Raw genomic sequence first — 19564 nt, forward strand, 5'->3', positions numbered from 1 at the left:
TCGGCCATTCACCTTCAGCGGACAAAATACAAACAACCAACTTTAAATACATAGGTCCAAACCCCAATTAATCCATTTAAATATTAATTGAAAAATCACAACTTATTTAAAATGCTAAGATGCACATTTTTTCTGCATATACATTTTTAAAGTGATACATGCACATTTTCCTTTTAATATATCAAACACAGCCATCCTAAACATGTCAAATAACTTGTTATAAATAATCCATTTAAGTATAGTTAATTCAAAATTGATTAATGAACTGTTCTACTAAACTTTTGTATATAAAATACATATATATATATATATATATATATATGTATATATAACGTTTGTCAAACCAGAAAACACGACAATGCAAATTTCGTTAATACAAATATTTATAAATAAGAAGAAAAGTAAATTTACTAAAAATTATTTTCATATATTAACCTCATGATTGAGACCCGTAGGAAATAGGGTCCTATAATTGAGAATATATGAAAATAATTTTTAGTAAATTTACTTTTCTTATTTAAAAATATTTGTATTAATGAAACTTGCATTGTCATGTTTTCTGGTTTTACATAAATGTTATATATACACATATATGTATTTTATATACAAAAGTTTAGTAGAATAGTTCATTAATCAATTTTGAATTAACTATATTTAAATGGATTATTTATAACAAGTTATTTGAAATGTTTAGGATGGCTGTGTTTGATATGATAAAAGGAAAATGTGCATGTATCACTTTAAAAATGTATTTGCAGAAAAAAGTGTCTCTAGCATTTTAAATAAGTTGTGATATTTCAATTAATATTTAATTGGATTAATTGGGGTTTGGACCTATGTATTTAAAGTTGGTTGTTAGTATTTGTATATTGTCCGTTGAAGGCAGATGGACGAGGTACCAGTGTGTTAAAGTAAAAAGAAAATCGAACTGTTTTGTTGTGTTTCTGCCTCTTTTTTTTTGTTTTTTAATGTATGTTTCGGTGAAGTGGTGGAGTTGTGAATTAGATTTTATAAAGTCCCTGATGATCTTGAGTTTTTCCTGTGGTGGACCATTCTGCAGTTCCCCTGTCTTCTGATAAGCCTTCTAAACTCCTTCCCAACACCAGTGTGTTCCCTTAAGACAAGGATGGATGGGTCTGTGGATAGTAGGGGTAAAACGGTTTATATCGCCTCTATTTTGGCATTCGGGGCATTTAATTACTAAACCCAAATTACCCAAGTATTTGATATTCATCCTCAATTCTTTATACAAGGTAATGGTAGATTAGAAGAATGCTGAGTCTAAACAACAAATGTTATCTTTACTTTATCTGGTTACACAAGTGGTCAGACACAGCATGAAGTGTAGTTATGATGCTGTAGAGGCCTCATCCAGAGCAGCTGTTACATGCTCTGTAATCTGCAGGTATGCATGGTTATGTATCAAGACTATTCCAGAGGGCTTGAATGCTTAAATACTGAATTTACTTTTAGACAAGAAAATCTTGTTTGGTCTGCAAGCTGCCAACCATTTCCGAACCCTTCAAGAGCAAGGTGAAACCACAAAAGGACTACAGACAGCTTCAGTTAACCTCTGTACCTAGTTACCAGGGGAATTACCAAGCCATGCCTACCTTTTTTGTCAGAAGGGACCCTAGGCCTAACCAGCAACATAGGAAGGCTCCCTGAAAGAGACTCCTAGATAAACCATAGAAGGATGCCTCATCTGGAAGACTTCCCTTTGGGGATAAATCTCTGTGACTGTCTGCACCCTTCCCCCCCAAACCCCAGCTCTACCATGCTCCTCTCAGAAAGGCTTAACCCAGTCTTTGTCCACCTGGTAAAACATTACCACAGACAAATGGCTGCTACCTATCATCATCAAAAAAAAAGAGAAAAAAAGGAAAAGAAAATGATTAGGCTATGCCTTGGATGTGGATTTCCCTTCTAATTGGCATACCCCCCCCCCTTCACACAATCAGATTCATCTGCTCCCATTCATTTTTACAAGAACTTACAGGCGCAACGCACAGTAGAGCCAGTGCCAGAAAAATTTGTGGGCAGGGGGTTTACACAACACTATTCCTAGTGCCAGGGGAAAAAAAGGGCAGTTGAGTCCCATATTGGATCTGCCCTTACCAAATACCTTCTTAAACATGAGAACTTTCAAAATGCTCTCACTGTACACTCTTCTACCATTCATTCTGCTCCAGGCTTTGCCAGTATCCGCAGATCTAAAGGATGCTTGCCTCCACATACCAGTTCAGACCCCTTGCAGGAGATTCCTCCAGTTTTGTACCAGGTCATCTCACTGTCCATTTATTGCTTCGCCTTTTTGGTTTTCCACAACCACAAGAGTTTTCACAAAGTGTTTGGCACCATTGATCACCTTCTGTGAATCCCAGAGGTTCAGATTTTCCCTACTTAGATGACCTGTTAATCCAAGCTACTTCACCACAAATTCTCCTGCACCATCTCCAGTTCACCCCCTGTCTTTCTATCTCCATTGGTGTTCACAATCAACTACAAAAAATCCTCTGTGCTGCCTTCTTATGACCTAGTTTTTCTGGGCTGCAGGCTGGGCACAAAAATAATCCTGGCATACTTACCTCAAGAGAAGGTGCAGAGCCTTACAGGCTACTTACTTCCATGACCCAAATTCCCACAGCCATTGCTCAGCCAGGTAGATCATAAGGGCTCTGAGGTTTATGTCAGCAACTTATCCCAGTGCTCCTCTTAGCCAGACTGCCTATGAGGAAAATTGAATGGTACCTGAAATGGTTTGATCTCAGCATTCTCACCCTCTGGACACAGTGATTCTCCTTTTATTGTTTTACAGATGAGAACTCTCTATGGTGGAAGGATCAGGTGAAACTCAACCCAGAGTTTTCCTTCACTTCATTAGCCCCATTTCAGGAATTTCACAGACATGCCTCTGGTGAGGGGGCCTGAGCAGGCACCCAGTGAGTAAAAGGCAGGCGCAGCTACTACTAAAGGAGCACATCAGCATGAAGAAAATTAGGGCCCTCATCCAAGCTCTTTTCACATCTCTGGAAACCTGGAACCCTGTGAGTGTTTACAGACAACACAACAGTATTGTGGTATATAAACAAGCATGGAGGGACCATATAGCACCAGTTGTACAGATTAGCACTGAAAGCTGGGACCTTGCCACCTTGAAAAACATGTTGGTCACAGCTACATACATTCCATCACAGGACAGTTTATTGGCAGACTCTTTAAGCATGTCTTTGGCTAGACCCTGAACAGATGGGATTTCCAGGGCATCCTACACCATTGGTGGCCTCCTCTGGTAGATGTGTTTGCTTCAAAGACCAACAAACAGCTTTCACTATTTTGCACCAGGAACCGTTGCCCCCAGCTTGGAGAACAGATGCTTTCACCTTTTAGTGAACAGGGAAGTCCCTGTACTCCTTTACTCCACTAAGTCTCATTTCAAGAGTTCTTGTAAAGACCCACTAAGAAAAAAAACTCGTTAGTGATTTATTTTTTCCCCCCGAGACAGCATTGGATGTTCATGTTTCACTGTTGCAGTCATTACATTTGGGTAATCTGCTGGTAGGTTGCCCTCAGTCGGCCTGATTGACAAAGTCTTGGGTCCTGCGTCGGTTGCTGTCCCTTCTTCCATGACGTCAGGTCGTCAGGGGTATAAAACGTGCAGCCGACGCCATTACATCTGTTTTTCTTGCCGCGCGGTGCCCGAAGCAGAAGCAGTTCGCAAGTGCCGGTCGGCTGACTCCTGAAATTTTAATTTTCGGGTTTCAGAACCGAAGTGTTCAACTTAAAGCTAAGTACCCCGTTGGGGAATCTTTTTCTTGCTCCTTACCGATGTCAGTAAAAGTTAATAATTGTATTACTTGTGGGAAGCAAATACCTCGTAAGGATTTTCATTTGTACTGTATTCCTTGCCTAGGCCCTGACCACGATGTACCTTGCTGTCGGTTTTGTGCTTTATTTAATCAGCGAACTCTCCGTTGTTGGTACATTTTTGCTTCAAACTATTTTGGTTCTCAGTTTAATTATCCAGAAATGACATCAGTTAGCCATCCGACTACCGGAATACCGAAAAATTGCAAAGAAAAAGACAGAGACGGGCCGTTGAGGTCCAAAACTGCCGACGACGCTTCTCCTAAGCCAGTCGCCAATTCGCTGGTACTCAGTGAGGTGCTTTCGCAGCCCCTGATACCCACTACTTCTGATTCGCAGGCCTCTACTGAGACCCATTCGGAGTCCAGTATGCCGCGAGATGCTTCACATATGGAACCCTCAGATGTCTCTACCTTGGATGGGTCCGGAGCTACTGAGCAGGCATCGGCTTTTGAGGTTGTATTCAGGCCTACAGACTTGCATGTTAAACAGACTCCCAACTTCAGTGCTAAGGCCTAAATCTCGATCTATGTCTAAAAAGCCGACGCCCAGGCCACATGTTTAGGCCCCTATGCCTAAAAAACAAGTGATCAAAATGGCTGAAGATTTAATTACTCTAATCAGGGGTAGTCAAACCCCCCCCCCAGGCCTAGGATTGAATTTGACTATGAGTCTTCTGAACAGGACTCTGTTTCTTCTGACTCTTCTAATGATCTGGATTTGTCCATACCTACCTATGAGGACTCTGATGCAGAGGATTCCATTCCCTCTGCTTCTCCGCCTGAGGATTTCTCTTTTGGGGAACCTTTACATACTTTAAGGGACCATTTCCACTGGGAAAGTCAGGATTTCTCTGAATCCAAAAAGAGGCTTAGGGATTTCCTCCTTCTTCAGCATAGGCCTTTGGCTATACCTCCTGCACTAGATATTGTTGATGTGTTTTCGGAATCCAGTATGGCACCTGATTCCTTGCTTCCACCCCCTAGCAAACCAGACAGGTACTACAGGGTTCCTGAGTCCCACAAATTCCTTTTCAAAAACCGTGTTGCAGACCCTGAAACCATTTCTCAGGGGCCCAAGGGCATTAATGCTTCTACTGCTAAAAATCCTTCCCCTTCTGATAGAGACTCCAGGGCACTGGATAGATGGAGTAAAAAGGTTTATACTTCTGCAACCTTAGCAGTCAGGGCTGTAAACTGTCAATTCCATATGCTAAAATATCACCAGCATATCATGGGACTGTTTAAACAGAAAATGATGATGATTTCTGACTGTGTGGAGAGTAAAGATTTGCAGGATTTATTGCATTCAGCTGAACAAGTTGGCAAACATACTTTGCAATGTGGCTGTGATTCTTTAGAGGCCTCTTGTAGGGCTGCTGTTACTGGGTCTGTGCTTAGAAGGCATGCTTGGCTTAAAGACCAATCTCTGCCTGATCATGTTAAAGCAAAACTTTTGGATGCTCCTTTACAGCAGGACCGCTTATTTGGCAGTAAGGCTGAAGAAGTTCTAAAAAAGATGGAAGATAAATCTAAATCTATGCAAACTGTGAAAGATTTCTTACAAGTGCAACCTCCTAGATTTAGTAGGCATTGGCCTACTTAAGAACTGGTCCTTTCCTGCTCCTCCAGAGCCACTACTGCCAAACCCAGACATTCCAAAACCACCAGGTTTCAGTCCCAAGGGACTTTGAACTAAGCAATGGGGTGCTTCCACTTCCAAATCTGGAAAGAACAAGGCACCACCTTATGGTAAACAGTCTCAATGACTTCCCTTTGAAATTACCAAGCATTTACCTCTTAGCCACCCCTTTGGGAGGAAAACTGTCTCTTCATTCAAGAAACTGGCAACTGATAACCCAGGACAAATGGGTTTTAAATAGTGTCCCAGGGATACAGATTTCATTACCACACGCTGCCAATTCCAAACGGGTGGCCAGACCTGCCCCAAATCAGTGAGCAGAGGCCCAGAAACAAGTACTTTCCCTCCTAAAATTGGTGGCTATTCAACTAGTACCAGAAGAGGAAAAGGGACAAGGTTTCTATTCCAGACTTTTCCTGGTACACAGAAAAGACAAATCATGGCGTCCAATTCTGGATCTGTCTACTCTAAGCACCTTTCTGGACATTCCAAAATTCAAGATGCTGACTCTTCATCAGTTGCTTCCTATGCTAGGCAAGGATGCCTGGTTGGCAACTCTTGACCTAAAAGAGGCTTACCTGCATATCCCAATCAGTGAATCTTGCAGAAGATTCCTATGCTTCAAAGCAGGTTGCATGCATTATCAGTTATCTCCACTGCCATTTGGCTTGTCTACTGCGCCCAGGGTATTCACAAAGTGCCTGGCTCCAGTAATTGCATTTTGCAGGCAAAGAAATATTCAAATATATCCATACCTGGACGATTGTCTAATTCAGGCAGAAAACCAGGCCATTCGTCTAAAACATCTGGCGTTTGTAAAAAGACTTCTAACCTGTCTAGGGTACACCATAAATGAAAAGAAATCTCAACTGGTACCCTCTCAAAAAATTACATTCCTGGGTGCAAGCTTGAATACAACTGCCCAGATGGCTTTCCTTACGCCAGAAAAGCAAATTCATTTGGTGACTTACTTCAAACAGGTGGCGACAAAAACCCTGCTATCTGCAAGGCAAATACTGCAAGCCTTAGGGCTCATGGCCTCATGCATTCTTCTAACTCCTTATGCAAGACTGCGTATGAAGAAACTTCAATGGTTCTTCAAAAGTTTATGGAGTCAACATTATCACTGCCTGGAAACTATGATTCCTATCATACCTTGCCTGCACCTAGAGTTCCTATGGTGGGCAGAGGCCTGCCACCAAAACAAAGGACTGCCATTCACACCATCCCCTGCTGCCCAAACCTTAACTACAGACGCATCAGACTATGCATGGGGGGGCTCATCTGGCAGGGAAGTGCATTCAGGGCAAATGGAGCCCAAATCAAATACACCTTCATATCAATCAAAAAGAAATTCTAGCTGTACAGAATGCACTGACAGCCTTCAAGGACTACCTTCATCCAGGACAATTACTGATAAAGACTGACAACACTGTGGTTACATGGTACATAAACAAGCAGGGGGGTACACATTCCTACCCCCTCTGCAGACTAGCCATGGCTTTGAGGAACACGGCCTTGAGGTACCAAGCACAACTACAAACTCAATTCCTGCCAGGAAAGCAGAATGTTCTGGCAGACGAACTAAGCAGAAATCTCATGGACCCTCATGAATGGAAACTGGAACCAAATGGAAACTGGAACCATGGGTTTTCAACATGTTGAGACACAAATGGGGGAGCCCAGACATAGATCTTTTTGCCTCACCCCAGAACTACCAGTTGGACAAATTTTGCACAAGAACTCATCACAAAAAAGCCTGGAAAGTGGATGCTCTGTCCTTCAGCTGGAAAAGCCTATCAATCTATGCCTTCCCCCCCCCTCTGCCTTTGCTCTCCAAAGTTCTACTAAAAGTCAAACAGGACAAACCAGAAATTATTTTGATTGCTCCAGACTGGCCTCACCAACACTGGTACCCACTCCTACGCAGTGTGTCACACACTTCTCTGTGGCACCTGCCTCAGACACCTTCCTTACTGTCTCAGCAGGAGAACCAATTTCTTCACCCTCAGCTCCAAACATTGAATCTTGCAGCTTGGCTAATCACTTAAATTCACTCTTAGCATCCCTCAGCAAACCTGTGATGGATGTCATTTTGGAGACGAGAAGACATAGTACTAGAAAATCTTTTGCTGATAAATGGAAAGGATTCTGTGCCTGGCATCTATCTCAAGGGATGAGCAAAACAGTGCCCAATTTACCTCACATTTTGCAATACTTAACTGAGATATGCTTCACAAGGGCCTGTCTTTTTCTTCCATAAAAATCCATGCCTCGGCCATTTCAGGTCATTACAACACAGACCCCCCCCCCCTTCTCTCATACTCTTCTAAAGCAGTATCTCAGAGTGGCCAAAAACTTGAGACCTGCCAGGATAGCTCAAACACCTGCCTGGGACCTTAACTTTGTATTGGAGAAACTCACTGTACCTCCTTTTGAGCCAGCTGCAACTGGAGACTTAAAATTTCTTTCCTGGAAAACAGCCTTCCTTTTAGCAATCACTTCAGCTAGAAGGATTTCTGAATTACAGGCCCTTATGGCAGTGGAGCCTTTCATCATCTTTCATGCGGACAGGGTGTCACTCGGGACCAATCCATCATTCATGCCCAAGGTGGTATCCAGTGTGGCTCTTGATCAGTCCATTCATTTGCCATCTTTCTTTCCCAATCCACACAATAAGGGAGAGCGGATTCTGCATTCATTGGATGTACACAGACAACTCAGGTTCTACTTGGACAGGACTAAATCTCGAAGAAAATCCTGAACAACTGCTGGTAGCATTTGCTGCAGGGGCAGAAGGGAAGGCTGTTTCAAAGCAAACCATTTCTAAATGGGTAAGCCATTGTATTAATTTCTGTTATAAGCACCATGTAAAACCTATCCCCCAGGGGATCAGATCTCATTCCACCAGGGCTGCATCTACTTCAGCAGCCTTTCTCAGAGGTGTTCCTACTAGGGATATTCTAAAAGCTGCTACCTGGAGTTAAGTTCATACTTTCACCAAGCATTACAACTTACCAATTTTCTCTAAATCCAGAGCTGGCTTTGCCACTGCTGTTTTGCAGGGCCTTATAGCTGGTCCTAATGCTGTATAAATCCATCCTCCCAACCTTAGCTTTGGGAGTCTACCCAAATGTAATGACTGCAACAATGAAACACGAACATAGTACAGTTGTGTACACTTACCATAAATGTAGATGTTCGAGTGTATTCACTGTTACCGTCCTGGTTACCCTCCCTCCAGCCCCCTGTTTTTCTTTTACTATACCTTTTCTTTCTTTTATTATGCTTAAAAGCCTTTCTGGTGTATTTGCTTGGAGGTATATTTTCGTGCTTCTAATTTTATTTATATATATATAATTTTTTTGTTCCCCATGTGGGGGGCACCTGACATCTGGGGCAAGAAAAATTGATGTAATGGCATTGGCTGCATGTTTTATACCCCTGACAACCTGACGTCATGGAAGAAGGGACAGCAACTGACACAGGACCCAAGACTTTGTTAATCAGGCCAACTGAGGGCAACCTGACAGCAGATTACCCAAATGTAATGACTGCAACAGTGAAATACACTCAAACATCTATGGTAAGTGTGTACACAACTGTACTTTCCCTCCTCTTTTTTTTCTTCTAGCTAGTGGCAATAGACAAACTGCTTCTAGATTAAATACAGATCTAGCTCACACTATAAAACTCAAACTGTTCCTTAAAAAATGGCTACTAATCGCAGGAGACATGCACCCCAACCCAGGTCCATGCAACAAAATTCTCTCACACAAACAGAAATCAGACCTACTTATTATTAACCTAAATTCTAGAAGTATATCCAACAAACGACATGACCTGCACGCATTCATAGCCCACTACTCCCCAGATATACTAACCATTACTGAGACTTTGCTAAAACCCACCACCCAAAATGAAGAAATTCTCCCCCAGGTTATAATATCCTAAAGCAAGACAGAGATACCAAAAAGGGAGGCGGTGTTCCAGTTGTATTTAAAAAACACACTTAACCTCCAGCCTCTGAAAACCCCACTTCCCAAATTTCAGAATGCCGAAACATTAGGCTCCGTTATGTCCCTCAAAAAGAAAAAGAGAATTGACATCCTCTGCAGTTATATTCCTCCAGGAAATAACACATCTATAATAGAGGAAATGTTGCAATAGGCTTCATTCTACCTGCCCCAAGAAACTATCCTGCTAGACGACCTAAACCTAGACTGGCTAGCCTGCAACTCCAACAATCCCTCAAACCATATTAACTTACTTGGATTCTCCCAACTAATCCAAGAACCCACCAGTTGACAAAAAATCCAAAAAAGGTTCCATTTTCAATTGGACTTCAGTTAAATTCCCCAAAGAAAATGATCATGTGAGCTGGCCTTCCTGATGAACTGAGTGACCACTGCCCCACATTCCTCCTTCGTAAACAAGTAAACATACCCAAACCCATACTGTATAAGGAAACTAGAGATGAACACACGATAAATCCACAAATTCTTAACAGCATGTTAAAACAATGCAACTGGCACCCACTACAAACTCTAGCATTAGACCAGGCAGTTGAGTTTTTCAATAGTACTTTTATGAATGTTCTAAATACAATAGCTCCCATCAGGAACCTTAGAACAAAAGTTAACTATGCCCCTTTGCTAAATAGGACCACAAAAGCCTTACTAAAAGCCAGAGACAATGCCTGGAAGATCTGGAAAAAGAATAACACTAGCCAAGATAGACAAAAATATCAACACCTTTGGAATCAGGCCAAAAAACAAACAAAAATGGATAAACAAAACTACTTCCTAGGTATCCAAAAAAAATTACAACCCCCCCCCCCAAAAGTTCTGGCAAGGTATCAATTCCCTTCTGAAACCAGGCAAATCTACCACCCCAGCTCCGAACACCAATACTAATAATGACAGCATAGCTTCTCAGTTTAACCATCACTTCACAGAATCTATTCTCTCATCTACCCAGCTGTCTAACAATAATTCTATATTCACCCCAACTATAGATCACATTAATATACCCTCCTTTACACTCTCACCTGTACCACCTCCACAGTTAAAAAAAACTACTCTCAAAACTAAAACCTACCACTCTCGCAGCAGATGGTCTACACACTAATTTCCTAAAATTAGCTGCAGAGTCCCTAGCCTACCCTGTCTCAGTTCTTATAAACCACTCCGTACAAGAAGTTTACATCCCCAACTATGGAAAGTGTCATATATTATTCCCCTACACAAAGGCGACAACTCCTATGAGCTATCAAACTACTTCCCCATTGCTATCCTGCCCCCCTTTCCAAGCTCCTGGAGAAATGTATTCACACCCAAGTGATGCACTTCTTAACCTCACATAATCTCCTCTCCTTCACACAGCATGGCTTCCACCCAAACCATAGTACAACTACTGCTCTTCTCTCCTTTACCAACCAGGTTAACCAACTCAAAAACAACAACTTTGTATCAGCCATATTCTTAACTCTGTCTAAAGCATTTGACATGGTCTTGCATAACCTACATTTAGACGCACTATTCACCATGTCCTTTGCCCCCTCCACTACTTCTTGGTTCAAAAACTATCTTTCTGATAGAAAACCATCAGTCAAATGGAAAGGTGTACAATCACCTCTACTACCAACTACTATAGGCGTTCCACAAGGATCAATACTGGGTCCTCTACTATTCACCATTTTCATCAACAAACTACATACCTCCACTCTGTATGCATCACTTATACAGTACGCAAATGACTCAACCCTAATCTGCTCAGCCCCATCCATAACCACTCTTCAGAAGCTTACCCAAGAATCTTTCTGCTCCGTGGAAAAATGGATTACTGATATCCAACTGATTCTAAACCCCAACAAGGCCAAATTACTTCTTTTCACCCCCAACAAATCCAGAACCACACCTTCTTCCTTCACTATTACCTCCAAAAATGGCACCACAATCTCTCCCTCCCCCCATACTAAGCTCCTTGGTGTTGAAATAGATAAGGATCTTCACTTTGATGTCCATATCTCTCAAACCATTAAAAAGGTACATAAAAAATTAGGAACTTTATACAAACACAAACAGTTCATATCAGACCAAGCATGAATCACCCTAGCTCAAACCCATCTTTTGTCTACCCTAATGTATGCATCACCATTCCTAACCCACATCAGGAAAACAGACCTAGACAAACTAGAATCTTGTTACAATAAAATTGCAAAATTCGCCAATAACACCACTTTTAGAAGCCATCACTGTGTCTTGCCCTAAGGAGCTACAGTGGTTAGAACTCCCTCAATTAATTAGTTACCACCAACTAGTGCTCGCCTTCAACATACTAAAGAATCCCCACAAACCTCCAGCCCTAAACCAACTACTAAACCAATATTCAGTAAACCGTCCTCTACTCTCATCCAACAAAACCCTGCTCTGTATATCCAAAGCCAACAATACTGCAGGGAAAGCTCTTCTCTCATACCATCACTAGGAAATGGAATTACCTCCTCCAAAATATCTCTTCAGTATCATCTATCTCACTGTTCAAAAAGTCACTTAAGTCACACACCTTGCAATCCTGGCTCTCTCCTTGCATCACATAAATGCTTTCCTACTCTACTCCAATTCTTGATACCTTACTCTTCTCACTACTTACTATATCTGTATTATACAGTACTCAAATACTTCCATACATGGCCTACTATGTGCAAATTATTTCTTGTGTGATGTCTCTTTTGATTGAATCAGTTAATGTGGAGTATTTTTCCCAAATACTGCTACCCAGAGGTCTACTATGTGTAAATTAAGCTTGCTTGGAACAAACCATTGTATGATGCATCTTTTTTGATTGTATATTTACCACTGTACATATTGTTTGATGTGGAGCTTTTCTTCCCGGGCCTCTGCTGTAAATGGACCTCATTCCAGTCGGACTTTCCCAGTAAACAAATGTAAAATAAAATAAATAAAATAAAAGTAACACAGACTGCGATACAAATTGGATCTCATCACACAACAGAAAGGGTTACTGCTTTGCCCCAATTTGTCATCCCTTAACCCATCTCTGTGGATGATTGGGTACTAATTCTTTACAGGCACTTTTTTTTCTAAGGATGTTATTTAGGTTCTCCAATAAGCCAGGAAACCCACTACTTAAGCCTTACATAGCCAAATGGAAAAGATTGTGCTGTTGGTGCCAAAGGAAGGGACAGAACTCCAACCATTTAAAGGTACCTTCCTTTCTGAAATATCTGTATGAGCTGAGCTCTCACTTACAGGTCTGGCCTATTCTCCCATCAAAGCCTTTGTGTTAGCCATCTCTGCTTGTTTACATCTTGCTCCCCCACTTGTGTCCTGCTCTGTGGTCAGGTTATTCCATAAAGGATCCTGCATCTTAAACCACCTAGATAGCCCATTACCCCCTACTTGGGACCTCAGCTGTGTGATGGAAAAGCTTACCTTGCCTACTTTTGAACTGACAACATCAGCAAAGCTCAAATTCTGCACCTGGAAAACTGTTGTACTTCTGGCCCTCGGTTCATCTCTGAGAGTTTCAGAGCTTCAGGCACTTGTGGCTATTAATGTCTTAATTTTCACAAAGACAGGGTGACCCTCGGGCTAATTCTTCATTCATGCCTGAAGTAATAAATGGGCTGTCTCTCAATTAGACCATAAACCTACCTATCTTTCCAACCCACAGAATCAATTGGAAAGGATACTGCATTCTCTGGATATTCACAGGCCACTAAAATTCTATTTGGACAAAACAAGTTCCATTAAAAAATCTGATCAGCTGTTTGTTTTTTTCACGGACTTGGTCAACCTGTATCCAGGCAAACCATTGCAAGCTGCATCTCTAAGGCTGTCTGCTTTTGTTTTTGTCTGCATGGCAAGTCCTTACCCTCATGTCCTTTAGCTCAGTCTACCAGAGCAGTAGCAACATTTGGAGTTTTTTCCAAAGGGGTGGATGCCAGGTCTTTACTGGAGGCTACCATGTCGTCATTTGTACACACATTCTTACAGGATTGATGCCTTTTCAAGGTCCAGAGCTGCCTTTGCTAGGTCAGTCCTATTTATCTTCTTGGACAGTTCTACTACCTTTTAACCACTTACTTGCCCTTTAGTTCTGAGAATCACCCATGTGTTAAGAATACCACAGCACCGATTTCAGTCAGGACATTGTGCAATTGTGTAAGACTTTATCATAACAGTAGATGTCATGATGATCACTATTGCAGTATTTCTTCCCAACCTGCTCACCCTCTGCACTTTCTCATTACTCTCTCCTTCTGCCTCAGTTACTGTTCTGTGGGATACACCCTAGAATTGAGGGAGCTTTCTTATCACTTCATACTGTGGCCCTCCTAGCTGATCATTTTTCTGTCTCAAAGGTTCAGGCTGTTAGTATAGAGATAGTCTGAGAAATTACACTTGTGCTTATGCATACCTACTCTTGTGAGCTGAGGTCACGTCGGATATATGAGACATTCTGGGCTTCTTGCAAAGTCAAGTCTTCTACCAAAGAAGTTCGATGCTCGTCTTATGAGACCTTCTGTATGTGAAGAGATAACACTTTGACAATTCCCAAGGGAAGGACCCAATAGTGAAGATCCGTCATTTAGTTTAATTTTGTCATATATTTACTTGCATTGGTTGCAGTGTACTACATTCATATATCCCTGCCGGATCCTTGGCTCAAAAATTGGAAAAAAAGCTGCATGACTATGCTGGACTTGGCACCATCATCATATCACCACATCATACCATCACCATATCGGGTGCGGGGCAACTGCAACTCTGTATAGGGACATGGAGAAGTTTGGGAGAAGTGGCAAGGAGCATAGAAACAGATTTAGGGTAAACCAAACTGTTGTGATTTAATGTTATATGACCTCTGCTCGATTTACTTGTTATACAAGCTTTTTACACAGCTCTACTCCTTTTTTATTTTATTGACCAGATGTCTTTAAACTGTTTTTGCAGTTCAATTTCATTGACTGTCACTATTGTCAGTGACTACTTTTATCTTATTTGTCTGGATGGGCTGGACCAGTCTTGGCCGCTCTTTAGTTATGGTCTAAGCAGGCAGTACAAAACATAGGAGTTCTAACAACATGTGGTTTAGTACAATGACCAAACATCAGTCACACAGAGAAAAATATGGTCACAATGCTGTTATGTAAAGATGTTGCCCTGCATCACATAAATTGCAACTTAAATTAATCTTAAAAGCAGTAATGGTCTGTATTAAACACAATGAGGTAGCCATAATTACTATTACTTGTAAAAGGAAGTAGTTATTTATTAGTTTACCTGTTTGTTCACTGACTGTGCTGACGTCTGGTTAAGTGACTTGCTCATAGTCACAAAGAAGGAAATTGAAGGTGTGGAAGGATTTCCTGTACCTTGGGCAAAGGAAGCAGCTCATTAATAGCTCAGAGCATCAGTCCTCTCTGCTGACGTCTTCTGTGATGCTATTTTTGTTATTATTTTGGTTTTAGCTTCTCTCTCTCTAGTAAGGTAAATAGACATTGTAATGTATATTTTGATTTTGAGGCATTTCATCTTTATGCAGAAAACTGTGGTTAAGGGTAGTGGATAAACCTATGTAAAGAGCATAATTTGTTTTCACACATTCTGTTACAGGTGAATCACCGTGAAGATGGATTACACAGCACTGTACCACTTGCATCACAGTCCAACACATTGCCTGACCTTAGCAGACAAGATACATACAGTGGTGAGAACACAGCTTCTACTCTGCAGCTAAAAATGGATCATGTCAGACAGTGTGAGACTCATTGTTTTTATTTAAAAATACGGAGGGACTGTATAATTGTGCTTTTTGACCTGACTTTCATAAACGTTTAAGTAATGCTGTATGAGCGAAGTACACATCAGTTTTAGTGTGGTACCCACTGTAACTGCAACAGATTGAGGAGGGTAAGGGTTGTAATTTAATTGCCTTAAGTGTTTTCATTCTCTTACAAAAGAGTTTTTTGTCATGTAATTTTGTATTGGCATATTGTGTTTCAGACTTCCACTGCACACCCCCCCATGATTCCTGTAAGTGTGTGTGATCAGTCTTTCAGTGATTCATTTTTATGCCTAGCTGAGACATTCTAAAAGAGAGCTTAAGTGCAACATTAGGCATAAGTGAAATCATCCTGCTTGTTTTTCCCATTTGGTTATGTTCTTCGTGTTTCACTGTTGCAGTCATTACATTTGGCGTATCTGCTTGCAGGTAGCCCTCAGTCAGCCTGATAAACAAAGTCTTGGGTCCTGTGTCGATTGCTGTCCCTTCTTCCATGACATCAGGGGTATAAAACATGCAGTCGACACCATTACATCGGTCTTTCTTGCCATGCGATGCCCGAAGCAGAAGCAGTTCGCAAGTGCTGGTCGGCCGACTCCTGAAATTTTCGTTTTTGAGTTTCAGAACCAAAGTCTTCAACTAAAGCTAAGTACCCCATTGGGGAAACTTTTTCTTGCTCCTTTCCGATGTCAGTAAAAGTTAATAATTGCATTACTTGTGGAAAGCAAATACCTCATAAAGATTTTCATTCGTACTGTATTCCTTGCCTAGGCCCTGACCACGACATACCTTGCTGTTGGTTTTGTGCTTTAGTTAATCAGTGCACTATCCGTCATCTGTATATTTACACCTCTAAATATTTTGGTTCTCGGTTTAATTATCCAGAAATGTCGTCTGTTAGCCATCTGACTACAGGGATTCCAAAAAAATGCAAAGATGAAGACAGAGACAGGCCTCCGAGGTCCAAAACTGCCGATGACACTTCTAAGCCAGTCGCCAGTGCACCCGGTACTCAGTGAGGCACTTTCGCAGCCCCTGATACCCACTACTTCTGATTCACAGGCCTCTACTGAGACAAATTCGGAGTCCGGTATGCCACGAGATGCTTCAACTATGGAACCCGCGGATGTCTCTACCTTGAATGGGTCTGGAGCTGCTGTGCAGGCACCGGCTTCTGAGGGTGTATTCAGGCCTACGGACTTGAATATTAAACAGACGCCTCCTTCTTCACTTAGGCCTAAATCTCAAACCATGCCTAAAAAAATGACGCCCAGGCCACATGCTCAGACCTCTATGCCTAAAAAACAAATAAGAATGGTTGAAGATCTATTAACTCTAATCAGGGGTAGCCACCCCCCCCCCCTTCTAAGAGACCTAGGACTGAAGTTGATTATGAATCTTCTGACCAGGATTCTGTTTTTTTCTGATTCTTCTGATGATCTGAATTTGCCCTTATCTACTTATGAAGATTCTGATGCAGATGACTCCATTCCCTCTGCTTCCCCTCCTGAGGATTTTTCTTTTGGGGAAACCTTACATACTCTAAGGGAGCATTTCCACTGGGAAAGCCAGGATTTTTCTGATTCCAAAAAGAGGCTTAACGATTTCCTTCTACCTCAGCATAGGCCTTTTAGCTATTCCTCCTGTACTAGACATTGTTGATGCTTTTTCGGAATCTAATTTGGCCCCTGATTCCTTGCCTCCAGCTCCCAGAAAACCTGACCGATACTACAGGGTCCCTGAGTCCCACAAGTTCCTTTTTAAAATCCTATTGCAGATCCATAGACTATTTCACAGGGGCCCAAGGGCATTAAGGCTTCTACTGCTAAAAATCCTACCCCTTCTGATAGAGACTCCATGACACTGGATAGATGGGTTAAGAAGGTTTACACTTCTGCAACCTTGGCCATTAGGGATTTAAACTGCCAGTTTCATATGTTAAAGTATCAACAACACTTCCAAATCTGGGAATAATAAGACTCTCCCTATGGTAAACTGTCTCATTGACTTCCTTTTAAATTTTCCAAGCACTTAGCAATTGTTTGCCCTTTGGGGGAAAGATTGCTCTTCATGCAAAGAATTGGGAACTCATTTCCCAGGACAAATGGGTTTTAAATGTAGTGTCCCAGGGATACAGATTTCACTTCCACACGTTGCCAACACCAAGCGGGTGGCAGGACCTACCCCCAAATCAGTGGGCAGAGGCCCAAAAACAAGTATTTTCTCACTTAAGCATGGGGGCTATTCAGCTGGTACCAGAAGAGGAAAAGGGACAAGGTTTCTACACGAGACTTTTCCTGGTACCCAGAACAGACAATTCATGGTGTCCTATCTTGGACCTGTCTGCTCTAAACACCTTTTTGGAGATTCCAGAATTCAAGATGCTGACTGTACACCAATTACTTCCTATGCTAGACAAAGATGCCTGGTTGGCAACACTAGATTTAAAAGAAGCATACCTGTACATCCCGATCGGGAAATCTTGCAGAAGATACCTATGCTTCAAATCAGGCTACATGCACTATCAGTTCTCTGCACTGCCCTTTGGCTTCTCTACTGTGCCCAGGGTATTCACAAAGTGCCTAGCTCCAGTTATTGCCTTTTGCAGACAAAGAAATATTCAATTATACCCATACCTGGGCGATTTATCTAATTAAGGCAGAAAGCCAGGACATACTTTTGAATAATCTGGCCTTGTACAAAGGGTTCTAACTTGTCTGGGGTACACCATAAACGAAAAGAAACCACACCTGGTACCCTGTCAAATTATATTCCTGGGAGCAAGCTTGAATACAACTTCCCAGATGGCTTACCTCACGCCAGAGAAAAAATTCATTTGACAACCTACTTCAAACAAGTGGTCACAAAAACCCTGCTATCTGCAAGACAGATACTGCAAGCCTTTGGGGTTCATGGCCTCCTGCATTCTTCTAATTCCGTATGCAAGACTGCACATGAGGAAACTATAGTGGTATCTAAAAAGCCTATGGTGTCAACGTTCTCAGGATCTAGAAGCAATGATTCCTGTCATACCTTGCCTACGCCTAGAGTTACTTTGGTGGGTAGAGGTCTGCCACCAAAACAAGGGACTACCTTTCACATCACCCTCTGCCGCCCAAACCCTAACTGCAGATGCATCAGACTATGCATGGGGGGCTCACCTGGCAGGGAAGTGCATTCAGGGCAAATGGAACCCAAGTCAGATGCACCTGCATATCAATCAAAAAGAAATGTTAGCTGTGCAGAATGCTCTGACAGCCTTCAAGGACCACATTCTTCCAGGACAACTAATGGTAAAGACGGACAACACCACTGTTATGTGGTACATAAACAAGCAGGGGGGGTACACATTCTTACCCCCTCTGCAGACTGGCCATGGAATTGTGGAACACAGCCTTGAGCTACCCAAGTGCACCTACAAGCTCAAATCTTGCCAGGAAAATTAAATGCACTGGCAGACAGACTAAGCAGAAACCTCATGGACCCACACGAGTGGAAACTGCAACCAAGAATTTTCAACATGTTGACAAGCAAATGGGGGAGCCCAGATATAGACCTGTTTGCCTCTCCCCAAAACTACTAATTGGACAAATTTTGCACAAGGACTCCCCACAAACAAGCTTGGAAAGTGAATGCTCTGTCCTTCAGCTGGAAAAACCTATCAGTCTATGCCCCCCCCCCCCGCCTCTGCTCTCCAAACTACTACTAAAAATCAAACGGGACAAACCAAGGATGATTTTGATTGCTCCTGACTGGCCGTGCCAACACTGGTACCCCCTCCTGTGCAGTGTGTCACTGTTATCCCAATGGCACCCGCCTCAGACTCCTTCCTTGTTGTCTCAGCAAGAGAACCAGATTCTGCACCCTTAGCTTCTAACACTGAACCTTGCAGCCTGGCTAATTACATAATCTCTCCTTTACCATCCCACAGTAAACCTGTGATGGATATCATTTTAGAGGCAAGGAGGCCTAGTACTAGAAAATCTTATGCTGAAAAATGGAAAAGATTCTGTACCTGGAATCAATCTCAAGGGATAAGCACAGCAGTGCCCAATTTACCTCATATTTTACAGTACTTAACTGAGATGCTTCACAAGGGCCTGTCTTTTTCCTCCATTAAAATGCACACCTCAGCCATTTCAGCTCATTATAACACAGAACCTCCCCTCTTCTCTCATCCACTACTCAAGCAGTTCCTCAGAGGGGCCAAAAATTTGAGACCACCCAGGAGAGCTCCAACTCC

General features: G+C 42.1%; 1 protein-coding gene across 1 annotated transcript in view; it reads left to right on the top strand.

The window, feature by feature from the left end:
• TCF3 (transcription factor 3) overlaps nucleotides 1-19564 on the top strand; it is a 2378933-nt gene that overhangs the window by 1665993 nt on the left and 693376 nt on the right. Inside the window, exon 15 of the mRNA XM_044054828.1 lies at nucleotides 15153-15297. Coding sequence (XP_043910763.1) covers nucleotides 15153-15297 — 145 coding nt within the window. The remainder of the gene's footprint in view (nucleotides 1-15152; nucleotides 15298-19564) is intronic.

This window comes from Protopterus annectens, chromosome 13.part0 (genome assembly GCF_019279795.1).
Source record: "Protopterus annectens isolate FY-2018-M chromosome 13.part0, PAN1.0, whole genome shotgun sequence".
Taxonomy (NCBI): domain Eukaryota; kingdom Metazoa; phylum Chordata; order Ceratodontiformes; family Protopteridae; genus Protopterus; species Protopterus annectens.